At 41.3% G+C, this 17703-nt stretch overlaps 1 protein-coding gene across 7 annotated transcripts in view; it reads left to right on the top strand.

Moving 5' to 3' along the window:
• The first annotated feature begins 107 nt into the window (after positions 1-107).
• Positions 108-17703, top strand: part of MYLK3 (myosin light chain kinase 3) — a 44411-nt gene continuing 26815 nt past the window's right edge. Inside the window, exons 1-5 of one of the 7 annotated variants that reach the window (XM_059857034.1) lie at positions 108-1016; positions 1157-1291; positions 3842-3911; positions 4498-9317; positions 11492-11612. In XM_059857034.1, coding sequence (XP_059713017.1) covers positions 11604-11612 — 9 coding nt within the window. In that variant the 5' untranslated portion in view covers positions 108-1016; positions 1157-1291; positions 3842-3911; positions 4498-9317; positions 11492-11603. Of the gene's footprint in view, positions 1017-1156; positions 9318-11491; positions 11613-17703 lie in introns of all 7 variants that reach the window. The other 6 variants (XM_059857035.1, XM_059857031.1, XM_059857032.1 and 3 more) reach the window with 6 other exon arrangements.

Here is a 17703-nt window from a genome sequence, read left to right as displayed (position 1 = left end):
TTTAATCCTCTCAAAAATATGGTATTCATCCTAGGTATGACATTTTGTAATAGGTGTGATATACTTCTGGCAGGAAGAAAATTTAAATGGTTTCATTTGGGAGGATTAGTTTGTTAGACAACTTTCAATTTTTTAGAATTATCTGTAGAAGATAATTTCTTGCTCCATAGAGTTGTTTTTTAAAAGTCATATACTTTGGGGGTCAGACTCCTAAAGTTTGAGAGCCAAGCACTTCTTTTGTAACAATTATTTGCTGAGTATCTGCCTTGTCCAGCTGGTAAGTTCTTGTCCTGTACTTTTTCTTGGCCCATTATTTACTGGAGAAAGAGAGAAGGAGACATCAGAAATGTAGATCTGCAATTGACATCCTGTGACTGGTATTTCCAAAACATGATGTGGTAGTTCCTTTTACTCCCCATAGCTTTTTTTGACTGTCTTTTAAAAGCATAATTCTTATTGGTATTCTGTTTGGATTGCTGACTGTAAATACCAAAGCAAAGTCTACCTGAGTTTGCAAAAATGAGCTGTTTTGATATAAATAGTTCTGGGGCAGATATTCAACAAAGTAGTCTTTCTTGAAGTGGTATAGTGCAATTTCAGCCAAAATTCTTCCTTTAATAACTATATGGGAACTTTATTTTTCCAAGAAAAAAACCCCAAAGCCTCAAGCTGTGTAAAATCCTGAGGGAGGAGGTGTAGAAAATAATTATATTCATAAAATCTGACACACTGGGATTTAGTCACCTTTAATTTGCTCTATTCTAGGAGGGGGAATGCAACTAAATGTCTTTTTCTTCAGTATTACTGGTGTTTTTCAGTATCACATTGAGTAATGAGAATTGCCTAATGAGGTTCAGCTACGGAACTGATGTCTGGGTGGAAGCCAAGATGTTTATTAATAAAGCTGGACTACCAGAGACTGGCTGTTTATTAGTCACTGATTACCAGAAGGAGCTGTGATAGCTTCAAGTTAAGCCAGCTTCAAGTTAAGAAGACACTGATCAAATGCAAACTATGTAAGTGAAAGCAGGAAGCATGGAAAGTAGTTTTCACTTCTTAACTCCTAAGGAATTATTTGCATCCTTGTTAACACTGGATGAGAGAGATGGTGTGGAAATGTGCTTAAGCCACTAAAACACATTTGTCTTTATTGCAGTAAATGAGAAATTGCAAATACAAGACCTACCTCTCTGCATCATTGAACTTGTGCTTCCCAGAAGTGTAGCCTGTCACAGATACCAGTAGTGAGGACAGATGAGTCAGTCTTAAGGATAGAGAATTCATTTGCATGGTAAGTTACAAGTCCCAGTGACAGAAGGGAAGTTCTGACTTAAGGGTATGGTCAGGTGTTGCTTCTGTTTCTGGAATGAGATGTGCAGTGTTAGGAAGGGACAGGGGGAGCTGCCAAGGCAGTCTCTTGGGGCTCTGACAGCTTTCCTACAGGTTTCTGTCTCTTTCTGATCCTGCACATGGAATTGGTTACTGTCACAGGACCAAAGTTAATGTTGTTGGATGTGACAAACTGTAAGTTAATTTCTACATTAAGATTGGTGCCTTTTCTAATCAGTACTTTTGAAAAACACATTTGTACCTCTCAATTGTGCAAGGCCATTTATTCTCCTTCATTGGTGGAGGTTCTCCTGAAAGCGTGGTTGAGTTCTATTTCTGTATTTCTTCTCTTTGTGTTCCCCAGGTCTCTTCTGTCATCTCTTTCCACATATCCTCATGCTACTTTTCTTCCCCTGATGCCTTCCAGTTTCTTTGAGAAAGCTGTGATGGAAGCAGGTGGCCTTGAAAACACTCTAGGGAGGGAGTGGGTCTTTGCCAGGAGATCTGGGAAAGCAAGAAACCTGACTTTCTCTTCTCACCAACCAGAAACAAGCCATTCTTTCCTGTATAGACAGGACATTTTGGCCTCCTCCAAAAGCCCTGGTAACTGTGGTGTGCCAAGACAGATTTCTTGGAACATATTCAGTAACTGAACTGGAAAGTGTCTGCTTTGTACAAAATAGGCATCAGCATGATGGATCTCAAGAGCTCTTTCTTTTGTGTGTTAGAGATGATCCATGGATGAAACACTGGCAAATCACTGTAGATTATAATTGTAAATTGCATTTGTTCTCCATCTATGAAAGTAAAATAAAGCCAGTGACAGCTGAATGATGAAAGAGCAAAATTCTGTGTACTGCAGCTCTGACTTGCTTGGAAACTGCATGGTTTCTGAGAAGCAAGAATAAATATGGTAAGGCTTCAGGAAGTTGCTTACGTGAAGGTTTTCTTGTGACTAGTTTCAGTGTAAGATTTTAGCTTCTGCCTTTGACTGTCATTGTGGTTCAGGCTGACTTCATTTATTTCAATGCATTTTTTGTAGCCTGTAACCTCACATGGAAAAATACTCTTTTAGAAAAAGTGAGTTAGGCTGCAGTTTTTTAATGGAAAAAGAAGATAAGTGCAGAACCACTGCACCTCTGTACATGTTGACTTGCCTGACTGGATGAACTGTTTGTTGTGAGCCAAATAGTTTAGGATTGTATTGGGAACTGACTGTTTATAAACCACCTTTTAACAAGTTCTGCTTTCTGCCACTTCTTATCCATTTTTTTCCTCTGAAGATCTGTGCTTCCAGTGTTTATAGCTTTGTGTCAGACCATGAAGTGGGCTCACAGTTCAAATTTTGCCTTGAGATTTCTCTGCATTTCCCCTGCTCTGCTCCTAGATGGCAGCCTTATTCTAACCAGCTCACTGCTGTTCCGGCATTCTCACCATGGAGACCAGGAAAAGGGAGTGTTTAGGTTGCAGTGAGAGCAACCTGAAAGATCATTTTTCTTTAGAACATCACTCCTACCTAGCAAGGGAAATTAAGATCCTGCTAATGGTGTTACTGGCTGTCTGCACTGAAACATTGCTTCATCACTTGTGTGGGACATCAGTTGTGGAGGTGTGAGGATTGGTGGAGTTGGATAATTTGTCAGGACCAGAGAATTCTGAACTCTAAATTGGCAATCAAATAGAAAACGGTTTAAGGAAACTCATCACCTCCCCTGGAAGTCCCCTGAAAACTTTCTTTGGTGAAATTTTACAAACATCTTTTAATGGTCCAGTTACTTTTGTTCTGATACTGCTATGGTTGATTAAAAAAAGTTGAAATTGGGAGAAGGTATTGGAGAATACTTTGCAGATTATCATTGTCCTGTGCCTGGGCAGGATTTATTGAGAAAGAGACTAAAAATGAGATCCTGGCTTTGAATACCAGTTCTCAAAGAAGGTCTTTAGGTTGGTTTTATATAGTGCTTTTTGATTTTTTTTTTTCCTTTTGTAGTTTTTCTACATTTTGGGGTGTTTTAGAGTGAAACAGTGATCACGTAGGCTATTAGCAGCTCTGTGTCTGTTCCTTGTATCTTGGACTGTATTATGAAGGATGTTTAGCATCTTACTGCCTAACAGGACGTAGTGCTTGGCTTCTGATAATCTTTAAGGTATTGACAACTTGTGATTAAACAGTGCAAGCAGAAAGCTGTGTTAAGCCACAGTTTAATTCGGGCCTGTTTGAGAGGGATCCCTGTGTGTGCATGAACAGGTGCAGGTGTGTTGAACCTCTGGGTGTCTGTGCAAGGGCTTTTGTTTGCTTGGGGAGTGTGTGTTCCTAGCAAATCTCATGGTACCTGCACCTCCAGTGCTTAGATTTGCATCATGGACTAGTTTTGGGAAGCAGGAAGGACAGGACTCTTACAGGACAATTGGCCTGGAAGGTTGTTCAGCTGTCAGTGGGTGTTTGGTCTGCAGGACCTGGACTACTTGTAGCTGGTGCTGGGCTCTCAGTTCCAGCTGTTCCACCCCACAGATCTCCTGTGCCTGGCTTTGGGCTTGTCATGGCAATACAGAGAGCCAGTGTTAACTACCAGTGCTTTCAGGTGAGTCTAAAAGCAATTTGTCCTTCAAAGTATTGACAGTGCTGCCAGTGTTTTTGTGGTAGGCTTCTCATTAATTTCACTGTGGGTTCTGGCAAATAACCTCTGGCAAATCTAACTGCAGCACTGCAAGGCATTGCTTTCCCCAGTTATTTGCCTGTCCTTTAAGGAGGTTGCCACTTTGGTTGCAGTGGTGGTGGGACAGCTCTAATATATAATAGAATAATTTTATTTCCTCTTTTTTTAGGTGGCCATTTTTAAAACAGGTTACAGAATTTTAAGTCTGGTTGTCCCAATGTTATAAATGATTAAGCAGGTTTTTTGGTTGAGATGAAAATCAGGTTTTCTGCATTATGGCAGATCAGACACTGCATGATTTCCATAGATATTGTGAGGTCATAATGAAATAAAAATATCTGTGAATCAATATACTAAAATATTTGGGGTTTTTTTCTGTGCACTTATTTCATAAGGGTTTCTGGCACTGCCAGCTGTTGGTTGGGATGTGCCATCCAAGTAAGAGGCAAGAAATTGATTAGGCAGGAGGCAATGACACTGGATAAATATCTGTATTTCTTTTTTTCTGCAGAAGAAAACCTAAACCTCCTTTCACCAATGTTGTTTAAAATTTCAAGCCCAGGACATGGTCCACATGAATTATGTGGTGTGGTCATGCAGCATTTCCCCAGGAAAAGGTCAGGCACCTCTTCTTCATCTTCCCTTCAGTCCCCTCATAAGCTGCTTCTTTGGTGCTTCTTAACTTTGTATGTCAAACCTGAGCTCTGTCTTGGTTTACTGCCTTTGGTCTTCTACTAAGTGTTATTTCTCTCAGTTACAACTTACTAATTTTGTTAATCAGACTTAAGAATTAAATACTATTTTTAATCCTGGGCAGCACTGAGGACCATAAAATGCTGTTAAGAACAGTGAGTGTTCCAGATACTAGGAGTACAAATATTAATAGGCTGGCAGTTTACCAAATTTCTGTGGTTTGCTTTGTCTTGGAACAAACAACTTAAGAATATTTAATGAAAAAATATAATGCTAATAAAGAGAAATCTTCAGACTGAGGTCAGAGTTGCTTTATTTGGAGAAGCTGTAGAGCAAAAGGGGAGTGTTTGTGTGTGTGGCCATGTGCAGTGATGGGAGGTTGGAGGGGTGGAGTTGGAGTCTCTGCTGTGGAGGTGCTCTGGGCCCCAGCTCCAGGTTCTCAGTAACACCAAGGAAGTGTTTCAGGATCAGTGAACTTGCTGGAGCAAGAGGTGACCCAGGAGTAATGCTTTTCAGTACAATGAATAGATGATTTTGCTAGCACAGCAGGTGTAGTGTATTGACAGTAGTGTTTATTGGTGGAGTGGAATTCTTCGGCAAATAAAAGATTCTGATGTGTTAAGGAGATTTTTAAGGAATGGCACACAGAGTTCAGGGATCTTTAGATTTAGACTTGTCATAACCCACATGAGAGTGCAGTAGGTGTGAAATCTTATCAGCTGAACCACACTAGTGTCCTGGAGGTGGTACAGGTTTTGTTGTACAGACAGTCAGAGGAAAGGCATGAGTGTAAGAAACTCTGGAAGAGAACAGCTGTTCATTTTGCATGAGCCTCTCAGCTGGAGACAATTAAAACTGAAATGCTGGAGTGTTACTCAGGTGAATGAAGTTAGAATAAGGCTCAATTTGTTTAAGTTCACCAAGGAGCTGTGGACTGAGGCTTAAGGTAAAAGTGCCATTTTTTTGTAGCTTTCTGAAACAGTGGAGGATGAAGACTGTTTCCTGTCATCTTAGAAGACTAACAAAGGTCTCTGCTCTTTAGGACAGAGCAATTCCAAAGAAGGAAAAGTGGTGCAGTAAGTTAGGAAATGCATAAGACAGAGTTATCTTGAGTCTTTGCCAAGTACTGATTCAGAGCCTGATCCTGAGATAGTTTTACCTCTGATTGTGTTACAAACAAGAAACTAAATTAGAAACTATAAAAAAAAGTTGTTTTTAATTGCACATCCAGAATTCCCTGCTAAACTGTGTGAACAAATCTATATTAAGGTTAGAAGATGAGCATTAGAATTTACTTTTTAAGATTTTTTTTACAGTGGCAGGTCTGACATCCAATGAAAGGTTTTCAAAAAGGCACTTTAAAAACAAACCTTTTATTTAGCTGAATGATCACAATTACTATTTCTAACACTCACAAAGAGGAAGGTTTTGAAAATAGTACCTCAAAGCAGTGTATAATGGGCTGAATGAAAATTGAGCAGGAAGCCCAATTTAGAGAAATACTAATAGCTGCATTCTGAAAAACAGCCTGAATATTCTGATGAGGAAAAGTGTCCCACAGCGTTAGGATTACTCATGAGTCTGGTCATCTCCAGATCTATTGCTCTTTCATTGTTGCTCACACCCATTTTAAGAAGATTGGGAGTCTCATCCAAAATATTTAGCTTACATTTCTTGACGCTGAGCAAATTCCAAACGTGGCAGCTGTGGTGCTGTTGCTTACAACAGTGGCAGGGCAGGCTCTGGCACACAGTTACTTAGCAACAGGGAAGCTCACGTTTGCTTACAGCTCCTGCGTGTGCATCTAAATGTAGTTCTGGAAAAAAATAAAAGGTTAAAGGACTTTGGAAGGGGAAACAGATACTTGAACAATTTGTACTGTTCAGTGGTTGAGACTGATGGCAGTAGTACATAGGAAAATTAGTCTCAAAATATTTTGCCTTTTAAAATCTTTATTAGACTTTTAATATATTGCAAAAATTTGAAATCCAAATGAGCAGAACCCTCCTCCTACCAACTACAGAAAGATCAAAAATAAAAATACAGCAAATGGTAAAGAGCAAGGGGACGTTCTGTTTTGAATGCCTGTGTTACAAATGCATTCTTTGGAAACAAGAAGTTTCATTATTTGAACATTGGGAATCTGAGGAAGTCATAAAAATTATGTTTTGTGAGACTAACAGATGTGTTGAGACTATATTAGATTAATTACTACTGATTGTTGATTGTTGCTTCTCAGTTCACCAGTGCTTTTTTTTTGCTGATCAAGCTGTGAAATCTTAATGGGTTTTTGACAGCTTGCACTCTGTGACTGCAGTAATACTCAAAAGCACAGTGACTTAAAAGGCCACTGTTAGACTGTTCTTGGGTTGTATTATGATTCCAGTAATCTCAATTTCTGGGGTTTCAGGCATGCAGTTTTCCTTATTAGCCAGCACTGGAGCTGCAGTGGTGTTTCCTTATATAGCAAAGGCAAGAAGGTGATTGCAGCTCACTCCAGACCTGAGGGGGAGGCAGGGACCAGAGAGAGCATGCCAGAAATGGAGAGGGTAGGAAAAAGACAAGCTGGATTTGGCTAGGGAATGGAGCAAGGTTAATTCCCATGGATGGTGGGAATTAACAATGAGTGTGGTCAGGCTGTTGTGGGAGAATGACCTGGGAACTGGCACGATGTCACTGAAGGAAGCAGTGCATTGCTTCAGCAATGGGAGCTGGGAGGAAGAGCAGGGCAGTTTGGAGAGCAAGGAGAGTGACTGGAGACATGCTGCACCTGCAGAGGAGTAAGGATACTGCTATTCCAGCTGCTCCCAGAGTTGAGCAGTTCTTTATACTTAGAAATTAAGTGGTTGGAAAAAGGAATTCTCCAGAGGCTGTGTTCTTTTGTTCCTGTGCTGGGTCTTCCCCATCTGTACCCTTACTTGTGAGATTACTGTGCTTTTCTCTGGGCAACAGATTCAGACATGATACAGAAGGTGAACAAGATCCCACCACCACTGGGAGTGGGATTGAGAGTGTTAGTCCTTGCTTTTCAGAGCTGAATCAAAATGGGGAAACATCTTGTGAGGAAGGTTTTTGAGGGCTAGAATGAACCTGGTTAGGGGACAGTGATTTAAAATACAGGGGAAAAAAAGTCATCAATCCAGGCTGCCAAAGTTAAAATCCATCTAAAATATTTACCTTTGAATTTCATATTCAGTCTAGAGGATTGTATAATTCTGATTTCCACATGTATATTCATGTGCTTCATGTGTACTTTATGGGGCTTACTCACTTAAATAATGTCTCCTCTAGTTAATGGACCATTAAATGAGAGGCTGTAATTACCACCTCTGTGGCTGTGTCAGAGTGGGCAAGAGGATATGTGTTAATTCTTTATAAAAATGACAGGACAGTGCATCTGCAGAATAGGAGCTTGATAAAAATCTCTCATCCCATGCAAGTGTCAGCCTGCTCATCCTGTGCTGGGAAACAAGCCTGGTCTGCTCCTCTCCCTGCTGAAGGCTTTTTAGAGGGCAGGTAGAAAAATGATGTCAAATAATTTTGTTTCCAGTTACCTGTCCATGTTTTAAACTAACAGGATGTTGAACATGAAATCTGTGCTGCAGCAGCTTTTACTTTTTGTAAAGGTAAAGTGAGCAAAGTTTGTTTTTCCTTTTGCTGTTCATTCCTTCAGTAGTGGAGACTAGAAGGATCCAGGTGCTGTCAGGTTGACCTGTGTAACAAGGCTTGGGGTTTCACAGAAGGAGGAGACTGCTACCCAAAAATTGGCCCCCACCCTTACAGAGAAGGCTTCAATTTCTTCTCCTTTGGACCTTTCTTCTGACCATCAAAGCCAGGTTTGCTGTGTAATGTGGTAGCTCTCCATGCAAAATCATCTACATCACCCACCCATGTTTGCCAGGAGACGAAGTACATACAGAGAGTCACTTTGTCTCTTAATTTGTTTTTTTATGGTGGTTGTAGCTATTTTCAAGTCTTCCCTTGGTAAGTTGCCTTTTGTGAGTTTATTCAGCTGCAGACATTATATGCACTTGCTTTGGCAGCTGGTACAAAAGCAGAATATTGACAGAATTAAAATTTGCTGGCAGTTGTATTTGTGCTTTGCAGGCAGGATTCATTGTAGTGCAAATCTTTGTGGGCTAATGAAGTTAAAGCAGGAATTTAGATAGTATTCTCTTCAACAAAAGCAGCTTGCTTAAAGCTGTCTCTGCTAGTGTTTTCCTTCTGAAACAATGATAGCGAATGCTGCAGATTTAAAAATGGAATATAATTTATGAGGCATCAAGCCTTGGGCATGAGTCCTTGTGTAACTGGAATTTAAAATCTAAAATGAATATTAATGAGGTGGGGAGGGTTGCAGACCTGTCCTTTAATACTAATCCATTGTGAGTGGAGCAGCTCTAGCAATGAGCTGATACTGGCACAGAGACAACCAGGAATTGACTGCTCTTAGAAAATGCCTCATCGCTCAAAGTCTTCACAGGCTCCTGAATACTTGTCCTGATCAGATACAGAAGGGCACCTGAACATTTCTGGTGTCAGTAGCCTGCCTGCTGATCCTGTGTGCATTTCCCTGGGGACACTCCTGTGCTGGCTTTCAGCTCCAGCCCGTGGTGTGGATGGAAGCGTAATGGAAGGGTAAGTTAGCAGTGCAGTTTGAAGTGCCTGTGGAAGAGAAATGGGAGCCTTCAGGCTGATGTTTAGGGAATAGGCATGGTGAGTTAGACTGAGTAGCCTCAGTGTTAGAAGCTCCCTGCCCCTGATTATTAATGACAACAAGGTTCTCAAATACTTACATGATTTCATAATTCTTAAGTGTGTGTAGAAGAAATGTGCCAAGTGACTAAAGCTTCCCCTCATTTTCAGGAAAGAAGGTACTTTGTATTAACCATTTGATCTAAGTAATGTTGTTCAGATTATAAATTCCCTGAAAATGGGATGCTTGTGGACCAGTGCACCTCCTCGTAATTCACAGAGGCTAATGCTGGGAGATGAGAGAGGTCGCCTCAAAAATGCTGAGCCCCTTCATTTTACTCTGTAGCTAGGGCAGGAATTGGCAAATCTGTCAGCAGCGGGCTGGAGAAGCCAGTTAAAATAAACCTCTTTACTTCTTCCCTTGTCTTGGGCTGTGCTCCAAATGCACTGATGTGCTGCATCCTCTCTAGCTTGAGAGAGGAGTTTTGGAGTGTAAGTATAGCAGATTTGAAGAGTTCCTCTAAAAGCTGAAGTACTAACCTTGATCTTGATTTCATTTGTTGGATGTTATGTGCATGAGGTTTGGTAAAGTTCTGCATTTATTCTATAAGTAAATGGTGTCTTGTGACACCTTCAAAGCCTATACTCAAAGTGATCACTTTCCTTGCCTATAGCTCAAGGGCAAGACACCAAGATCTATATTTCCTTATATGTAAAATCCATTAGACTTTACCCAGATACTAAAGATAACATAGTCCTGTGTCCATTGTCACAGAAATACATTTAACTTTGTGTAAAGTGGAGTATTTCCTTGTTGGGGATTGAAAGTTATATAGTTGCTACTAAATTGTTGCCTTTTAATACTCACAAAATCACACAGTCCAGAACTGATATTGTGAGATAGGAGATTAAACTGAGGGAGAGAGAAGCTCCACATTAATTCTTTTTCAGAATCTAAATGGAAAAAAAAAGCAGTCAGTGAAACACATAATAAGAATTATATTCTTAATATTAATTAATGCAAATACTGCAGGAATGTGTTGTTTTACAGAACTATGGTTCTGTATTTAGATCTGCTAATGGAAGGTTGCAGGCTGAGCATTGCTCATTCCAGAGTTCTTGCCAAAGTTTCTAAAGGATTCTCTTTGTCATGCAAGCTTTCCCCTGTGGCATGGTGCTTGCATGCTGTACATGCCTCTGCTGCCACATGAAGTAATAGTGTCTCTTTACTAAATCTAGAGTAACTGCATGGTTATTTGTGCCATTGGAAGAAGTCACAAATATATAAAAATACTTCTTTCCCTCCCTTGGATCTAAGGTCATTGTTAAGCCGTGCACCTCTTGAGCAGTTCCAATATTTGTTCTTTTCTTAGGTACTGGAATGGGGGTCTTTAATTTCCACAATCAGTTACATGGTAGTAAAAAAGCTGAAGGCCATGTTCAAGAGCTTGGTGTCCATGGGGATGGTCTCCTGTTCCTCTGAGAGTGGCTGGGTACTGTTCCCAGTGCCAGGAATGCTGCTGGAGGTGCTGCCACAAGGCCAGCAGCATCCCTGCCCTGTCCATGTAGAATGGCTCAGCAGGGGCAGGGCTTTCAGCACAGAAGGCACCAGTATTCCTGTGCCACTACATGCACCAAGCTGGTGTGTCTTAAAAATCTTGGGGCAGTTTTGACCTAGAATTTATAGTTTATTCCTGCCCTTTAAAAGGCCAAAATGGTAATAATAGATCTTAAAGCTGTGAAAATATTCTATGAGCTAGGAAAGGTTTAACTCTGTTTTACAGGTGGAAAAGCCAAGGCACAGAGACTGAGTTAGGCATTGCACAGGGGTCTGGCAGTTGAGACTGCCCTCATCTCTGGAGGTTTAAGTCCGGCATCTGAGGCCTCTGTCCCTTTAGCAGGATGTTACACTACTAACATCTCTAGAGCTGTGCTCAAATCAGCCCAGGCAGCCCCTGTTCTGTACTTGTTTATTAAATAGCCTGGAAAACATTCCCTGCCAGGCAGTAAAGCAAGCATAGCCATCTCCTCCCTGGCTTTTGCCTTGCAAGAGTTCCTCACTCACCTGATTCTGGTTTTGTCTGTACTTACGTTGGTTTAATTTTATTTTTTAACAGCATATTTGTTACTTTGCCGTACAAACCCAGCTGGAAACACACCACTTGTTGCTGTGAGAGGGGCAGCGAGCTCTGTACCCCCACGTCTGGACCTGACATCTCTTAGGTCATAATGCTAAAGGTACAGTATCTTATCTCCATCTCTGGCCTGATTGTTTCGGGGCAGGGTGCCTGTGCACCCCTGCTGTGGTGGAGCACACTCCTGATGGGATTGAAGCAGTGAAGATGTGACTCATGCCAGACCCTGCTCCTGCTGCCTGAGGTGCTTGTCCACCTGCTCAAAGGCAGGGCCATAGTGAGAGGCTGTCATTTGTGTGCCCATGCCTGATGGATTCATCTTAATGCTAGATCACTTGCAGCTTGTAATCAGAGATAATTCTATTACAGCTTGTTGGCTGAGTGAAAGAGGAAAACAAAGATTAAAACTGAAAGCAGATTTGCTTCTACTTCTCTAGAACTAATTTCCTTCTTAGGTCATCCAGCATCTTGGTATCTGTTCTGTTTGTGTATTTGTCCTCCATGGACACAAACTTACAGGTAAGAATTCTATTAAAAAATTGTGTATCTTACACGGGGCAAAATAAAAAGGAATTAATTGGCTGAGAACCAAGTGCACGAGGAACATCATTTAGGTGCATTGTGGCTGCATATTTAACTGTGTAGGTAGAAATTAAAGACCCTAGATCTAGGGGGTTCACAAGTATGCCTACATGGCCTTCATGGCAGTGTACATTTGTGCAAGTGAGTGAGATGTTTAGAGACTGAAGGGTATGGCTCTGTGTGTCTTGCATCAGATGTAGAAATAGTGCTTAAGGCATAATAGATGTGTGAATTCTGATGGAGGATGAACCCTCCTGAATGGTCCTTTTGAATCCATTCATTGTTCCCTCTATTCCTGTGCTTGAGAAATTGGCCATGCAAGAAATTCCCACGTGTTCCATTTGTGTTGTGTTGAAGGCAATATCCTGCAGCAGTTTTCAATGTCACTGAAAAATAGAATAGCACTTGGATAATTTAGAGTCTTGTCACTGCTTGGTTGAAGCCAATGTGCAGTCCTTAAGTTACAGCTACAGCAAAGCAAAATTGGATTAAAATAAGTGAAGGAACAAAGAAATGCAGAGAAGGGACTGCTCAGTGACTCCAGAGGTCTGGCTGTCATCTTGTATTGTTTCTGTGCCCTGGAGTATCTGTTATCAGTGATTCAGGAAGTGAACTGCTGGGATATGGATAGAACTTAGTACTGTGATAAGGCAGTGAAATGACTGAAATGCCTGGTGTAGTGTCAGATAAGATGAAATGCCTGGTTTATCACACAAGCAGAATTCTAGCAAGATCCAGGGAGGCTGTGCAGCTTTATTCAGTGAAAGGCTGCAGGCTGCCAGGGTGACCACCAGACAAGACAAACAGAATGGGGACTTTATATCAAGAATCTGCCCTGCACAGATCCCTACGTTTGAGCATGGGAGGATTTTGTGTTTCAGATTACATAAAGAGATTTACGGTAAGGGACTCCTTAATGCTTTATTGTGAGCCTGGTTTGAAACTGAAAACTTTCTGGATGGCACAGAATTGATTTCTGTGCCTTCTGTAACATGCTGTGTGTGTTTGACGTTCTTGGCCAGGTTGTGCAGCCTGTTGGCTTGCAGAACACCTGCCAGCCTCAAGGAGGTGTTTCTGAAATGATGACTGCAAGCTTTGCCTTTGTAAATAAATTTACTTTTCATGGGAGCCTTGGCACATTCAAACTTTTATTCTGACTGGAATATTTATTTTATAGGATGGCACACTTGACATTCACATTATGTGGAGGTTGGTTATTACTGCTTTTTGCTTTGCTTGCCCTATGTCTGTGAGTTTTTTACAGTGACTCTGTTGGGCAGGCTGACCCTGAGGTGATTTAATAAGCAGCCAAGTTCTACATGAGCCCATCTGACCTATGGTAAAAGCAGTGCAATCACCTTGAGCAGTGGCACTCAAAGAGTGCTCTGGGGTCATCCTGGAAAGCTGTGAGATCAGAACCCCACAGTGCACAGGTCTGAGGAGCAAAGCAAAAGAGAGTTCTCCCCAGAGCTGAAGCCCTGATGGACAGAGCACAGAGCCTGTGAGCACACAGAGCCGTGGAGACGCCACTGGTGGAAGGGAAGATGGGAATCTGCTTTTCTACCTTTGTAAGCTACCCCTTAAAACCCACTGTGCTTTCAAGCTGCCTGTGAGCTTCCGTTTCAGTTGCTACCACAGCAGAAAGTCTAGGAAAAGGTTTTTTTTTTTCAGTAGCCTGTTTCCATTTACCTACTTTTTGAGCTGCTGAAAAGAGCAGTAGCAGAAAATGTACTTAAGCAACTTTAAAAAGAATTCCATGGGCATATAATAATATTCAAGAAATTTAAAAAAAACTATAATTGTAGGAGTTGCATTTTAATTAGAATAGATCAGAATGTTGTGCGTTTTTTGAAACTGTTCTCTTTGAAAATTTTGAAGAAATCATTTCCTCATATATTTTGTTCAACTATACCTGTAATGGCTTTTCTTAAAGAACTTGTATTCATAATCATCTTCGTTTTTTAAAGAGCCAGTGGAGTAAATTGACTAAATCAACAGCAATAAATTGAAATCTGGCTCAGTTGAAGAACAGAAAAAAATTTTATTAATTTCAATAAGTAGGATATTGTTCCAAAGCCTTAAATTCCTCTAATGTAACAACATGTAATGGATTTAATAGGCAAGAGTGTGATGATTTTTTTTTTTTAATCATATATTACATAAGAAACAGGCTCAGGTGACCAGACATATTTCATATCCCAGTGACTGCATGTTTTGTTGTCTATTTATGGCAACGTAGCAGAAAAATGTTTTGGTCTGTTCATTTGAATATACTGCTCATCTGTTGTTCTTGTTGAAGAGGTAATGATGTGTTTAAATTGTTCATTTTCAGCTTTTTGTTAAAAGTAATAAACAGCCTGAAATATGAGAGATTTTCTTTTGCTTTTTTTCTGAAGGAGTGCAAATGAAAGATATTTTCAGGACTACAGAAGGTGGCCCTAGAGCCATAAAAACAAATGAGCCAGGGTTTTTTGGACTAGTCATGTCTTGGGGCAAATAAGTCAGTACTGCAGTTATCTGTCTCCATGGCATTCTGTGGCTTGGCTCTGTGCAGATCAGAGTTAGTGTTTTGCAATGCAGACTATAATGAGATTCAGAATATCTTGTTTCTCTGTAATTGATCTGTTGGGTGACTGAGTAATTCTTTCATATTCATTACTTCAATTTCCTTTTCTGTAAAATTAGTGATAATGGTGCTTCTCTTCTGGAAACACATTAAGGTCCACAGGTAAAAGTTATCTTAGATTTATTTTGACTTATTGGTTTTCCTTGTTGTCAGTGCACTAACAATCAAAACCAACTTTGTTTTGGATTGGATTACATCACTCTGGCCAGTTTACCAAACTCATTATGTTTATCTCTTGGAAAATCATCCTTTGTTTTGTTCACAAAGCTAGTACTCAAATTCATGGAGCATTGCGAAGGGAAGGATGCTTTTGGAGGATGGGACTGGCAGAGAACACAGAAGGATGAATAGTCTTGGACCACATGTGCAGTTCTTAGTAAAGCTGGTGAGAAGTGCTCTAATGTGTAAGTTTAATATTAACCCTAGGCAGAGCTCTCTTTTGCCAGTGTCAGCCTGCAGGTCAGGTTTGAGCCTGTCCCAGCAGGATCTGGTGGGTGTGTGTACAGTTCTGATGTCAGTGGTTGCAGGGGGGAATCTGTTTGTGTGTTTGTGGCTGGAGTTTCCTGTGCAGTACCAAGGGGCTGGTTCAGCTGACTGGGCTGTTGTGGAAGGCCTCTAACCCCAGGCAGCTCTGCAACAGTGCCCTGCATGTTTTTACAGACTGATTGAAATTCTGTTATTGCTCAGAGGTGCAGTGGAGGGGGGAGTTGGTGCTCAAGCAATAAGATGAGGCTTTTTTTCTCTGAAATTAATTGGACTCTTAGGAGAGGCAGTGACAGGAGTGTTCTAATGTGTGCCCGAAGATCAAGGCACCTGTACTTCCTTCAGGCTTTTCCTTTGTGGAGCTGAACAGCTTTGATGTTCACCTAGATCAATCCTTTTAACCTTAGTGGTGCTGCTGTCTTTCTTCTGATTTGCTGGACCTGATTTATTTTTTATCCTCTTTTAGGACACAGCCACTTAATGAGATATTTGAAGTCACCTAGTCATTCCCATAAGTTAATCTTGATGCTCCTATCCTCATTCATGTTTGTGACTGGGGGTATGTGTCTTACTCTGTGGGGTTTTTCTGGAGGGCTAACATCTTGCTGCTTTTGCTGCTCAGAGATACTTTTCTGAGTCCTGTGTAGAGTTATTTGGAATTCCTCAGGTGCTGTTGGTTCACATCCTGAGCTTCCTGTTCTTTGAACAGTTGTCTCCTGATTTGTGGAGTTGATGCTGGGACTGCAGAGCTGCTGATGGAGATCAGGCCTTGGCACCTGCAGTTCAGGCTCCTGCTTACCTGGGGGTCACTCTTCTCTCTCCTAGCAGAGTAGCTCTGGGATGCAGGCTCTGGACAGTTCATGTACTGCAGGGTCCAGAGAGCCCTCCTGGGGTCCAGATTCTTGGCAGGCTGTGCACACTGCTGTGGAGAGCTCACAGAGGCAGACAGACTGAAAGAAATGAATGGAATTGGTAAACCATTCTGAAGGATTCGGATTTTTGGAAAAACACATGATTGACAAATTTCTGAGCATCTCAGTTTTTAACACTGTCTTCCTAGGCTTTGTGGGAACTCAAGAGGAAGATGTCATGTGCTCCAATTTAAATTTTGCACCATAGTGGTCTGCAGTCTAAATATACTCTATTGAGTATCCTTTCAGACAGTTCATATCCCAGAAACTAAAGTAGTAAACTATATATAGTCTGTGACATTACAAACCAGGTTTGTTTTCACCTTCTCCATGGCTGAATTGAGATAGCAGGAGCTAACAGGTCCTCCTGCTGTTGTCTTCTATATTTCTGGCTCACCTTTTACTCTCTCATTGGTGTCCTTGTTTTGTTGTTCAAGCTTGAGCAGGCCATGTGCTTTCTGCTCACCTATCTTAGGCAAATTCTGGTTTCAGTGCTGAATGCTTCCCTTCAGAGACCTGATTCCTTCCAGCCCTGTCATTGCATGGTCACTGATACAGTCTGGGGCTGGGCAGAGTCGAAAAGAAATGCCCTTTTTTTATCAATAACTCTGTTCTGGATGTTTTCTTGGTGGGTTCCTGTTCCCAGTTTCAGCTGAAGTCCCCAGGAGCCCAGTGTGGAAAGCTTCAGGCTTCTGGTTAATTCTCAGCACCCTTTTAGGAATCAGCACAGCTTGGTTTGCATCTCCCTTGACCTGTCTTGCTATAAATTGCTACAGATTTGATGACTGACTGACCTGCTTGTTCCTGGGTTTGCTTTATGCAGAATTATCAGGTTTAGGGCCAGAACACATTGGCACAAGCTACCAAATGTCTGTGGGTCATCCCACTGTGTGAGGCAGTTGTCACCACAGCCAGCAGGGATGTCTTGGCAAGGCAGGTAGGAAGCTGCCAGTCATTGCTGTGGGACACTGAGCTTGATTTTCATCTGTTTTAGGGTCAGTGCAGAATCCACTCTTCACTGGGTTGATTCAATTTACACAAACTTTGTCAGAATTTTCCTGTTTCTCCTTTTGTGTGGAACAAGAGCATGAGACCCTGTATTTCACCATTTTCAGGGATATTATGTAGGGACTCTTGCCAGCTGTAATTTGCTTACCTCTCTGCAGAACATGACAGCAGCATTTTCCAGCATCCAGCCCCGTGTTTTAACTCCTCTCCTAATTTCTTGCACTGAAAAGGTCTTGATGCACTATTACTGGATTTCTAGCTGGCACTGCCCTACTACCCATTAGTGGCAAATACTCCTGGTATCAGCTAATATGAAATCCAAACCATTTATATCCTGGATCTTTTATCAGCACTGTTATTTGCTTGCTTTCCTCTGAGTGTTTTTGGCTTTGTGGTGCCAGGCCTTGGGGCTGTTTTTGTAGTCCAGCACTGATAATCAGTGTGTCTGTTTGCACTACAGCTGTCTCTGCAGTGCAGCTGGAGATTAATTTGTCACTGATCTAACAGCAGAATTCCAAAATCAATGATTTACTTGTTTTAATTCAGGAGCCTCCTATGAGTGCAGAGAAATGTCTGTGTGGTTG

Source organism: Haemorhous mexicanus, chromosome 12 (genome assembly GCF_027477595.1).
Source record: "Haemorhous mexicanus isolate bHaeMex1 chromosome 12, bHaeMex1.pri, whole genome shotgun sequence".
Classification (NCBI taxonomy): domain Eukaryota; kingdom Metazoa; phylum Chordata; class Aves; order Passeriformes; family Fringillidae; genus Haemorhous; species Haemorhous mexicanus.
This window is presented reverse-complemented; position numbering and strand designations above follow the sequence as displayed.